The sequence below is a fragment of the Eptatretus burgeri genome, chromosome 5 (genome assembly GCF_056783735.1).
Source record: "Eptatretus burgeri isolate ZD-2024b chromosome 5, Ebu_testis_v1, whole genome shotgun sequence".
In the NCBI taxonomy this organism is placed as follows: Eukaryota; Metazoa; Chordata; class Myxini; order Myxiniformes; family Myxinidae; genus Eptatretus; species Eptatretus burgeri.
The window spans coordinates 90,379-103,427 of NC_140965.1; the positions used below are offsets into that span (position 1 = coordinate 90,379).

The following is a 13,049-nucleotide window of genomic DNA, read 5'->3' on the forward strand; positions in this document are numbered from 1 at the left end:
ATAGGCCGAGGCCTGCAGGCGGGCACGAAGGCAATAATGGCGGTTGCGAGGAGCGAAACGCGGGCAGTGAAGCACAAGGTGGCGGCGCCACGTGCTGGAGCGAACGAGCTGAGGGGGAGTGTGGACTGTGTCGGCCCCGCGGTGGAGGACAAAGTAATTCGGGAGATGTGTCGGACGAGACACGTGGAGGTGACTACGACGGAAAAATTAATGGTAACAGAGACACGGACAACAAGGGAAGAGACGGAGGTAAGGAATGAGGTAACGGAGTTGGCAGAGACACGAAGGGAGACGCAGGAAGTAAAAGAAATAACAGAGATGCGTGACGGTAGATGGAAACGGTGGAGGAGAGACTACACGATAAAGACGGGGTGAAAGACGAGCACACACACATGGAGGTAGTGGAGTACAATCAGGGGGAGCTCGGGGAATGTGTCGTGACCCGGTGCAAGCAGCCGGATAGCCTCCTTCTGGAATGGAGGGAGACGCTATGCTCCCTTGAAGCGGATCTCGACCAGGTGGGTCCGGTCGAGCTTTGCGAGGTAGAGGGTGCGAGTGCTGTTGACGGGTGCACGTGGAGCTTGGGGGGTTTGGAGACCCCAGAACCCCTTGTGGCACAATTCCCCATTGTGAATGTCCCGGTGTGTGTGTTCACGAGTGGGGCGAAATGTGTGCTGAAACGCGCACATTGCGTGGGTGAAAGGTTGTGTGTGAAAGAGACCGTGTGTGTGAGTAAAATGGTGTGCGTGGTTGCGAGTGTGCCGAAATGCGTGCTTCCCAGCACACCGTGTGTAAAGGAAACACTGAGTGTGGAAGGAACAGTGTGTGCGAGGGAAACAGCGTGTGTGCTTTCGAAATGTGTGAGTGAAATGGCGCGAGTAAGTGAACGGCCATGTGTGAGAGAGACCGTGTGTGTGAGGTCGCTGTATGTGAGGGAGATGGCGGTTGGCATGCGGGAGCATGCAAGCGCATGTCCCGGTGTGAATGTCATGTTGAGGTGGGTGAGCGTCGTGGCACGTGGGAGTTTGTGTGCGAGAGTGCGACGACGACGGTGCCCGACGGTGGACAAAGGCCGAGTAGCGGCCGTAGCTGCATTGGGGACCGTGCCGGGTTTGCACAGCAGCGCGCCGGAGTCCATGCTGTGCTACGCACGAAGCCGCCATGTGCGCGCCTGCGGGAGTGAAGCCCGGTCCGGAAACGCCGCGGTGGATGAGCCGATCCCGCAGACTGACACAAGCTCGGCTGGGATTCCGAATTTGGAACGGATGGGTTCTCTAGGCGAGCGTGTGTGTGAAGCTCCGACGAGCAGAGCACATGTGTTCGCGTGGGGAACCCCTCGAAACGCGAGACTTGCTTGGGATGCGCAGGGTGACGTCTTGGCTGTATGGTTGGAATCCGGCAGGAGGGAAATCCCTGCCGGATGGTACCGTCCGAGGAGGGACAAGGTGCGCGAACAGCTGGCATGACGTCAAGGGAAATAGTGCAGATTGCGTGTTGACGCGCTGGTGGGCGCATGAGAAAAAAAAAAGCAAGCCTCGCTTCGGGTGAACAGGATTCCCTGGGCAAGGGGTGGAAGACCCCCTTGCCCGGGCACAGGACACCACTAGTTAGGGGGAGGGGTTGGTGTTTGTTAGACCGGCTCCATGGGGCAGGGATAAGTCCTCATGGAGCCCATGGAATGGATTCGTGAGAGGGATTGCAATTCAGATTTCGGATGGGACATGGAAAATGATTTTGAGGACAGTGACAGACTGTGGAGGTGCAGTGGGGACGTAGCTTAGCTACGTAGATTAAAAGGAACGTGCTATATTTTAAGGGATGATGAGGGAGCAAGAGATAGTTATGGGATTTAGTCAGCAGAATGGCAGTATTCAGCAATGGAGTGAAATAAAGTGGAAAATGTACTTGGTGAGTGAGTGAGGCCAGCGGGCCTGAGTGTATGGAGTGAATGTGTTATGCGTTTGGAGGAGTGATTCCCACCCAAGGGACCCCGGGGTCAGTGTAAGGTGAGTTTGTGGGTTCGTCAAATTGACAAAATGGAGGTCGTTTTTCTGTTGGTGCGAATGTAGGCTCGAAACCCATTCGGAGGGGTGCAGGAGCCCTGTTGACGGGCTGGGAGCGTGGCTGCGAACGGTGAGTATCGCTTAGTGGGTACCCCGGGCACCGGGCTAGTCGGCCGCGGTAGGCCAAGGGCCCAGGGGGGGCTGGGATAGTGTAGTGGGCATGGGTAGACCCACATGATGCGGGCCCGGGGCGCCATTGGCCACGTGGGCAGTGCATTGGGCACAGGCACCCAGGGAAGGGGCCCGGGGCGCTAGCATGTCATGTGAGCATTTCAGGGGAGTAGCCATGGAGGGCACTCCCCAGTGTTTAGGGAGCTGGTATGCTCGGAGGCAGTTGCAGGGCCCGGGGGTGCCATAGTTGGAGAATCGGCAGAGGGTAGTTCCTGCCAAGGGAGCCACGCGTCCCAGCCACGAGACCGTGTGAGGACACGAGGGAAAATTCGAGGGCGAGGCCAAAAATTGTGAGGACACCAACAGAGGCGACAGGAATCTTGGTTTGTAGAACCAGCAGTTTAAGCGAGAGGCACTTTTGGAAAGCCCCGGGGTAGTTTAAAGTCAATAATGTTAGGGTAGATAGAGAAGTTTACCCCTCCGCACCATCCATCCCTTCGCTCTCGTTGTGGGCCGCTGGACCCACTTTGGGTAAAAAGATCGCCGAGATCTGAGGAGGTCATTCTGGAGCTTAGATTAGGCCTCGACACAGGACACGAGCTTTCCTTTATTCCCCTCCAGGAAGGGAACGTAGGGGTTGGGAGTAGGCTAGGAGACAGGATAGGTTAGCCGGACAGAGACAATAAAGGGGGTTAGGGAGACGATTTATAATAGGGAAAATAAAAATAAAATAAAACAAAAAAATAAGTTGGGGCTAAATTTGGATTTTTGCAAACTAAGGGGGTGGGTATGGACAGAGACAGGCAAAGACGATAGGTTGGGAGGGAGACAATAGGGTAGGTCCGAGCCCGCCTTCCGAGTTGCCAGCACCACCGCACTCCCTTCACACACCTGTAGGACGAGACAAGAGGCCGACCAGCTTCACCTGCCGGCTGTTTTTGCTACAAGGCCTGTGCCAGTCAGCTTCACCTGCCGGCCTGCATTTTGCTACGACGGCCTGTGCCGGCCTTGCCATGCCTTGTGTGCCTGCCTCTGCCTTGTCCCATGCCTGCTAGCCCTTGTTCTTTGCATTTGCCCCATGTCCATCCATCACCATGTGCCCCAGTACCATCTAGTGTTCTGCAGGGACTGCCTTGCATGCAGCCACACACAGAGACTGCATTGGTGCAGCCCGTGCACCGTTTGTGTTCACTGCACTCATTCAAGGGGGAGGCCTCGGACTGCCTTGGTGAATCCGGCCACATTCCCTGTCACCTGCATTTGTTTCATGAGCCAGAGACTGCGTGTGAGCAGCCTGGCTCACTGCTTGAAGAATGGCCTGTGGGATGGCGCATAGCCGCCGGGTTGCGGTGAATTGCATTCAGCAGCTGAAGACTTTAAAAGGTTTTTGTGACAGACAACGGGGCCTTTTGAATGGGCCCCAAAGACATCCAACCTTCAGCTGCGGGGGTGCTCACCCTCAAAATACCGCTGACAATGATGCTATGTGCCCTTTTTCCCACAGAGTCATCAGTCCTGGGCCATGGTTTGGTGTACAATTTATAAGTTAAGGATAAGGACAAGGTAAATTGTATACGAGTTGCTTCCCCTGCATGTGTGTCATAGCACTGGCAATTTAGTTAAGTCGTCTGCGTGAGTGGGTTTGTTTAGTTAGTTGATCAGCCCGTAGGTTATTTATTTTTGGTACACGAATACACTAAATGTCGCACTTAGGGATCCGAAGACAAAACGTACTCGGGGAAACTTGCACATGATGGCACACGAAAATTCGACGACTCGGGACGAGTTTGTAAAAAGGGGAGGGGGTAGTGTTACGCCTGTGGAAATTCGCAGAATACCATATAGTATAGGTCCTTAGATCAGTTATGCCGATAAGTCTGTGTTCAGATAGACTTCCCACCGTTGTCTTATGGGAATATTCATGTCACCAGGGCTGTGATCTTTGAGGTAGCCGTTTTTCTTTTACTATCTTTATTTTGGACCAACCACAACGCCAACCACCAACCACCTTCTCCGCAACACCAACCACCAACCACCTTCTCCACCACGCCAACCACCAACCAACTTCTCCACCATGCCAACCACCAACCACCTTCTCCACCACACCAACCACCAACCACATTCTCCACCACGCCAACCACCAACCACCTTCTCCCCCACACCAACCACCAACTGCCCTCTCCAGAACCGCCTTCACAACAACGACATCTCCTCACCATCTCCTAATCGTCATCTCCCCCAATAGACCAACATGAACAACATCGCCTCATCTTCATCTCCAAAGAAACGCCATCCTTTCGCCAGCCACGGCGAGTCCGCATCGAACGGCATCGCTGCAGCCAAACGCGGGGGTTTGCTCGCCGCGCAAGTCGGTGATCTCGCGCACGTCCGCTCGCCGTGCAAGTCGATGATCTCGCGCACATCAGCTCTGTGCAATCTTCGTCCGAGATTCGGATCAAGAGAGCGAGAGGGCGGAGCCAGTGGGGGTCAGAGGTGAGAGTGCGAAGGCCAAACCTCGTCTCTCGGGCCCTATAAAAGGCCGAGCAGAACACCAAGCACGGTCAGTCGGTGGAGTTTCTGTCGGGGTTCGGAGAGCCTGGAGCCTGCAGTCGGTGGAGAAGCTGAGGAGAGCGGAGGAGATGCGAGCTGGGAGCACGGCCAAGCCTGCTGTGCCGCGCGGAAATGCGTGTTCGTGTGCGAGCCGGAGAGAGCTCGCCAACCAGCACCAAACAGTCTGAGGTGATCGGGCTTCGGAACAGTCCGAGCATCGCTGAGGGATGGACGGCTTCTTAAAGAGAGCATCAACTCAGAAAGAGCAAAGACCCATTCGTTCCTCTCAGGCGTTGCCGGCTGGGGCCTGAATCACCAGGCCGCGGCCAAGCCATGGTTACGCGAGCTGCCGTGGGGACGGAACGTCGTGGGTCGCCCCAGCGAGGAAGGTAACCTGCGCGGCCTCTTGGAGCTCCTTCAGTCCTTAAAGCTCCATGTCGTAAAGACCCTGAGAGGTCCAGTCTACCCCCTTGTCTTTGAGGGGGGTTTTCCTTGCTTTTCTTTGGATGAAAGTTGTGGTACCGAGTCCGTTAAGTAGAACTGTGTATCAGTTTGTGAAGAATAAATAAACGGTCATAGTTCCTTTGCATTGTTTTTGTTGGCTGTATCATTGCATATGTGCATGCTTGTATACATGCCTACATGAATACCTGACTGCATACGTGTGTGAATAAATGTGCTTGTTAGAATGTTGACCTGCTCGTCGTGTCCTCTTTCGCCAATTGAACTCCATCTTCAACTCGGGATATGGTTGGTTTTTAAATAACCGATAATATAATCGGGTCCAACGGTACTGCGCGATAATACCCCGCTCGGTTATCCCAAAAGGAAGCGAGCTGCTTAAGCGGCTCGTTTCCAAGCGGTCCCGTTGAAGTACAATCTCTCGGTAATCTACCCACACGAATAATTAGATAAATCGAAGATTTGGCAATCGGACCCTGTAGCGCGGTAGCGTGCGGACAAGGTTGTGGTGTGGTCAAGAACACACCCGTGGCTGGCTTTCGGCATTGATCCAGAAAGCCGTGACTGAATTGTTCGTCCGGTGGGCGTACGGCCATGATTCGGTTAAACGCGGTCGTTCGCACTCCGGCGGGCGAGAATTCCTAACAATATATATATATATATATATATATATATATATATATATATATATATATATATATATATATATATATATATATATATATATATATATATATATATATATATATATACACACACACACACATACATACATACGAGCCGGTAGGCGGCCATGGGTCGCTGAGCATCCGATGACCTTTGACCCCTGATCTGAGTTAATCTAGTACTAAGTACTTAAGAAATTACAATCGAATCGGTTAACCCGTGTATGAGCAAGGGGGCTTTGAACGGTCATTTTGCCAGAACAATGCACTCATTGACCTTTGACCCCTGACTCAGCCGAAATAGTTCAATATGTCCTAAAGCAAAGTTGTAGTACCCATTGAGTACTATGTACCTATGAACTTTCATTCGTATCGGTTAACCCGTGTAGGAGCAAGGAGGCTTTGAATGGTTATTTTGCCAGAAAAATGCACTCATTGACCTTTGACCCCTGACATAGCCGAGATAGGTCAATATGTTCTGAAGCATAGTTGTAGTAGTCATTGTGTACTATGTACCTATGAACTTTCATTCATATCGGTTAACCCATGTAGGAGCAAGAGTGCTTTGAATGGTAATTTCACCCGAAAAATGCACTAATTGACCTTTGCCCCCTGACCTACTCGAGATAGGTAATTATGCCAATGAGCAACGTTGTAGTACTAATTACATTCTATAAGCATGTAAAGTTTCATTCGATTCGGTTCAACCGTCTTGGAGCTCGTGTACTTTGAATTTTCAGCGGTAATGCTCAAAGGCCCTCGGACAACCAAGTTGAGAGGGTTGCCATTTGGAAACTATAAGATATAGAACAAAATGGATGTCAAATAGCGGATAGAGAATCACCTTAGTATTATGCATACCAAATCTCATCGAGTTCCATCTACTGATAACTACTCGGTATCAATTTGAATGAAAAGTACTGAAAATGCAGTTTGATATCGGAAATCCCCAAAGTTCGAGGGGGTGCTGTGGGTGAACAAAGATATAAATCGAAAATCCGTCTCGTTTGTTTGTGCACAATGTATTCCAGACGATTCGTGTGAATTCTCATTACCATCCGACCATAACTCAAGGAGGAGTAGCATTTGGCGCGAAAGCACCTCCAGCTCTCGCATATTATCGATTTTGCACTAATTGACCTTTGACCCCTGACCTAAGCAATATCGGTCAATATGTCCTGAGGCAAAGTTGTAGCACTCTTTGCGTGCGATGAACCTGCAAAGTTTCATTCGGATCGATGCACTCACCTGGTTGCAAGGGGACCATCAATTTTCACCAATTTTTGGGCATACCCCATTTGTAGGGGGCGCTGCGGGTAAACTATTCCATATATCACAAAACACGGAATATATTTGGTAGAGCATCACCTGCAGACGATGCATGCCAAATTTCATTCGTCTACGTGGGATAATGGCTTTCGGAATTGATTTCGCGTGAACGGTACCGATTTTGAAGGTTTTTCGGCTGTTGCTGGGGAACCAAAGCGTCCCTCGCAACCATCACAATTTCCAAAGCACTGGGTCATTACATGCACCTACCACCCGAGTTTGGTCAAAATCGGCCCACGTTTACTATCAGTTATGCTGATGACAAACGAACAAACATCCAAACAAACAGACAGAATTCCTGACAATAAGGGTCACCTATTTCGGCGACCCAATATATATATATATATATATATATATATATATATATATATATATATATATATATATATATATATATATATATATATATATATATATATATATATATGTGTGTGTGGTACATAATGCCGTGAACGGAGATGCACATGCATTCTGGAATAGACGAGGAAGTCCACACCTGACGCATGGTCGCGTTTCCCGCTCTCTTGCAAACCACGTGTGTCCACGCCAAAACGAGTGAATGCTTACCTGCTGCGGAAACTAAAATTAACCGAGCATGAGGTAAAACTGTTCATTGACGTCACCTGCGAAATATCAAAGGACTCCAGATATATTCTGACCATTCAGTCACCGTGGACGACCGAATACGCGTGACATAAAAGACCGAATGGCTTGAAGAGGAAAAACAAGCGAGGTCCACATGGGTCCACCAGTCGGATGCGCATTTCCTCGATCGGGTTTGTGTCTCGCGACTATGAGCGCGGCCCGATCCGCAGTCCTTGACGCCTTGTGGCTGGCGGCATCCAGCGCACAGAGCTAAAATAAGCGTGGCTCGCCATGTCCGGTATTTTTAGGGCGATTGATCCATTGAGGGGGGTGAACAACGTGCGCTCTCGCCTGGCACTGCAGAATGGCCTCCGAGTTGCTGCGTTTGGTGCTCGCGTGGGCCTTCCTGGCATCGCTCCGGGTTCCCAGAACGACCGCCGCAGCCGCGTTTCGCTTCCCGGGGTTTCTCCGGCGTTATGAACTCACCTTGCCGCACTCCATGTCCCGCTTCGCAAAAGAACGCACCATGAATGAATACATGCAAGGTATCAAGAGATCCCGTCGTCTCTACTGCAACATCGGGATCGGGTTCCATCTGCAGATCCTGCCCAACGGTCGCGTGAATGGCGTGCACAGGGAGAGCTCATACAGTAAGTCCTGGCGACGTGCGAACGAGAAACGAGCAATGATTTGGGCATGTATACTTGGGCGTGACGTCGGAGATTCTGAAGGATTTATTCCAGTGCTCATTGCTGCAACACGCTAATTTAGTCAATGAAGGTGTGTGCGTGTGCGTGCGCGTGCGTGTGTGTGCGTGTGTGTGCGTGCGTGTGCGTGTGTGTGTGTGTGTGTGTGTGTGTGTGTGTGTGTGTGTGTGTGTGTGTGTGTGTGTGTGTGTGTGTGTGTGTGTGTATCCCGCCTCACCAAATAAGATTTTATTGTGTAGTTCCTGCAAAACAAACAAGTATTGACATCAGCTTCACTTTCGCAATATATCGCACAGTGAGGTCTTATGTTGTCCCTCTATGGAGACCCCCAAAGTCCTCTTTGCCAATAATTTGGTTGCGACTCCCTCAATCTGTTGCAGGGAGGAAGGAATTACCCCAGGTGAAGATTTCCTCTGCTATGTTCATGCGGTTCAAGCTCCGTAAGGGCAGAAAGCTCATGGTCAAAGAAAAGATAAAATGGAATTTCCTTCTGATGATTATTGCAGCTGTAAATCCATCACAGTTTTCCCCAAAATAATAATCACTGGGCAGTTTATGGGTTACGTGTGAAACCCAAACGCTCATGGGTCGCAGGTCATGCAGCTTTCATGGTGTGTTCAAAAACCCAAACACTCTTGGGTCATGCAGTACGCACGATGAGTTTGAGGTTATATCCAGAAAATGAAACCCATCACTATGTAATTGTTTGATGTTGCAATCGAAGTATCGAGCTCGTGTTGCTGCTGCAATTTAAAATTCAATTCCCGCATGCCTTGTTGTGGAGAGACAAACAAACTCTGAGTGTCGATCTCATTGCCATATAGAATGGAAAGGATTTTTGAACACATGTCGACACTCCATCAAGGTGTTCAGATGAATACAGTGACGTTTCTGACTCGAGTTAGCTTCTACTTTGGCTATAATGGCAACACCCCCTGAACGAGATGTCAAACGTGTGTGTGTGTGTGTGTGTGTGTGTGTGTGTGTGTGTGTGTGTGTGTGTGTGTGTGTGTGTGTGTGTGTGTGTGTGTGTGTGTGTGTGTGTGTGTGTGTGTGTGTGTGTGTGTGTGTACACCCAAATGCCTGCTGGAGAAGATAAAAGTGTTTCGATGAGTTGGACTGGCTGTTATGACGGGAGTGGATCAAACATACAAATAAAACGAGTCCTGAGATCACAGGAAATGAAAGTCCAACTCTGAGCTTCTCAAACGTTCATAAAATTGGAACATGGAATGTAGGGTCAATGAGTCGGAGAAAGTTGGATGTAATAAAGCGAGAGATGGAGAGGACAAAGACAAGAACTCAAAAAATGGTGAAACTACTCAGTAGCTACGCTGCTTCGGAGCAGCATTTGATCTTGGCATCTTTCACTGCAAGAGGCCCTACTGGGGCTGCAATCATGATGTCACCATGAGGTATCGTCACGGGGTTCGTCCATGTCTGAGAATTCAAGGAAATTAATCGTCTTCATCGAACTCTCGACCGCTATAAATAATGATGATGACTCCTTGGTTGTGAGAGGTTGAGGTGGAAATCAATGTGTTCATGTGACAGATGGCACTTTTTAATCACAGATTGTGCAGCAAGAGCTGCAATGAGACTTCATCTGGTGACCTCACCAATCACAGTTTGGGGTGCATCATTGACCAGGATAAAGTTGTGAGGCTTCCAAGTCACGGAGTAGAAGGAACAGCGATGTGTTGCCCTGGTGAGCCCCAAAAATTGCGAAACTAGTCGGGAGTTACACTTTTCATCTGGTTGGTGACAGCATTTGACCTAAGCATAGATGTACTGCAAGATGTCCTTCTGGAGATGGAGTCGTGAAGGATAGTCACGAAGTTCGTTATGGTCAGAGAACTGAATCACACACACACACACACACACACACACACACACACACACACACACACACACACACACACACACACACACACACACACACACACACACACACACACACACACACACACACACACACACACACACACACACACACACACACATCTCGTTTTTTTTTCATTTTTGTTCCTCACAATTCTATAACACACACACACACACACACACACACACACACACACACACACACACACACACACACACACACACACACACACACACACACACACACACACACACACACACACAGTCTATAAATCGCATTTGCAACTTTGATGAACTCTTGTAATAACATAACTTTTGATGCACACATGATATAAAAACTATAAATGGCCTATGAAAGGATAATTCATCAAATTTTAACTTTTTTTGTAAGAAGCAACAGTCAAAGGTAATTTTTTACTTTGCAACGTTGAAGAATTTATTTGTTCCCGAACGATGAACGATTCGAGCTTTCACGTATTGGTTGCTTCAGACCAGCAATATTGGGCTCTCCCTGCCAGGATGTTTCAAATGTGCAATGGTTCTTGAATGATGTCTTCCCAGACAAGAGGATAGATAAACGTGGACCAATTGCTTGGCCACCTCATTCACCTGACCTGTCCCGTTAGGACTACATTTTATGAGGTTATGTAAAACAGTTGTTCCACTCATCAAAACTACATTATTTGGATGAACTTTGATCTCTAATCACAAATATGGTTCATGACTTTTGATTTAAAAATTACCCTGTTCCGGTTCTTGAGCAATGGTGGTGTCCCTCAGGGTCTCTGCTGACCTTCTCAAACATGTTTCCCGGCCATTTTTTTTGTCACGTTTTTACTGTTACTTTGTTGTCTCTGTGTTTACTGTGTTTATAGTTTTGTTTTGTTTCAACACTTGTACTAATTGGTGAATATTCGTCGGATTTTTCATATCGGGTTTCCTTGAGGCATACCCTTTCCTTTGTGTGCACGACCATGTTATTGTATTTCCTACTTATTACCTTCAATTGTTTTCATCACAATTCCTTCACTCTTTAAATTCCCTCTGTTGCATGTCTTAAAATAAATAATAAATTAATTAAAAAAAATTATATCATTTTCCATTCTCACTTTTTGTCCCCACCGCAACCATGTGACTTCTTTACGTCTTCTTCTTCCTCACACTTTTACGATCCACCATCTTCCTTCTACTTTTGCCGATCCACATTCACCATAAACCTTAACGATCTCTTCTTCAACCTTTTCTTTACAAAATCTTACCTCATCTTAAAATATACATATATATATATATATATATATATATATATATATATATATATATATTTATATATATATATATATATATATATAATATATATATATATATATATATAAATATATATAAATATAAATATATTTTTTATATATTTCCCTTCTCACCTTACACCTCCCGTAACCACGTGATTACTCTACTTCCTCTTCCTCTTCCTGATACTTTTGTCGATCCACCATCTTCCTTCTATTTTAGCCGATCCACATTCACCGTACACCTTCAAGAATTTTCTTCAATCCTTCTCCTATCTAATCTTACCTAATCTGTCAATAAAATTTTAAAAAACGATCTCTTAAAATGTTTCAACTTCCTCTTTCACACGTGTGGTTCTTTGTATTGTATCATTATTCACTCTTCTTCTTCTTCTTCTTCTTCTTCTTCTTCTTCTTCTTAAAAGGGATGCTTTCAATTCGACCTTTCCTTCATCCCGTGTCCAAAAAGTCCAACTGTGACAACGCTTCCTTCCTCCATTCACTTAATTCACCTTTATTGCATCCTTCCCGTAACATCTTTAAATGTATCTCTGACTTCCCATTTTTGCAATACATGTTCCCATTTTCCAAAAATCCCATTTTGCAATGCATGTTCATATTCCATAAATCATTCTTTTTTTTTTACAACATCAGTGCCAATTCACCCCACCTCCTCAAATCTACCTCCTCCAAACTCCTCAGCTATTATAACCTCTCCTTACCCCTACAATATTGTCCCTCATCCTACCTCCTCTCTTAGTACCTCTGCACTGTCTTCTGCTTTACTATCAGCTCCTCTTCTGGTGTCCCAAAGTGTATGTGGGCTCCATTCTAACCAAGCATATATCTCACTCTCTTAATCAGTACACTCCTCAACATCTCAAACATGCTCTTTCTTTCCTCTCATCACACTCCCCCTCTTCCCAACCCCTCAAATCTTGTGCTTCCCCTTGCCCGCTCACTTCTTCACCGTACGACTACCAAGTCTCTTCCTTTCCCTCTCGCCAACTCTCCCATCATCCTCCTGCCCTATGGCCCTGCCTGCTCTCATTATCTTCCCTCCCTCTCAAAGTTTCTCTCTCACCCCTCCCTCTCAAAGCAACCAACACATTCTTCCTCCTCCAAGTTCACTCTCACCTTTCTCAAAAACTCCCCCCTCACCCTTCTCTCTCAACTCACCTCTCTCCATCCAATCTCCCTCCTCACTCCCCCTTTTCAAAGTTGCCCACCCTCACCTCCACAAAGCTACCACCTTCCCCTCCCCTCTCTTCCAACTCACTCCTCCACCTCCTCCAATCCTCAACTTCCCTCTGTCACTCTCATTACTTCCCACTGTGCCTCATCCCATCACCACCGAGTCTTTTTTCCTCCTCATCCGGCCCTCTCCCCTAGCTCTTCTGGAATCACCCACAC

At 47.9% G+C, this 13,049-nt stretch overlaps 1 protein-coding gene across 1 annotated transcript in view; it reads left to right on the plus strand.

Annotated features, from left to right (window-relative positions):
* Positions 1-7,948: 7,948 nt before the first annotated feature.
* Positions 7,949-13,049, plus strand: part of LOC147025674 (fibroblast growth factor 4A-like) — a 119,738-nt gene continuing 114,637 nt past the window's right edge. The window contains exon 1 of the mRNA XM_085880346.1: positions 7,949-8,415. Coding sequence (XP_085736472.1) covers positions 8,130-8,415 — 286 coding nt within the window. The 5' untranslated portion in view covers positions 7,949-8,129. The remainder of the gene's footprint in view (positions 8,416-13,049) is intronic.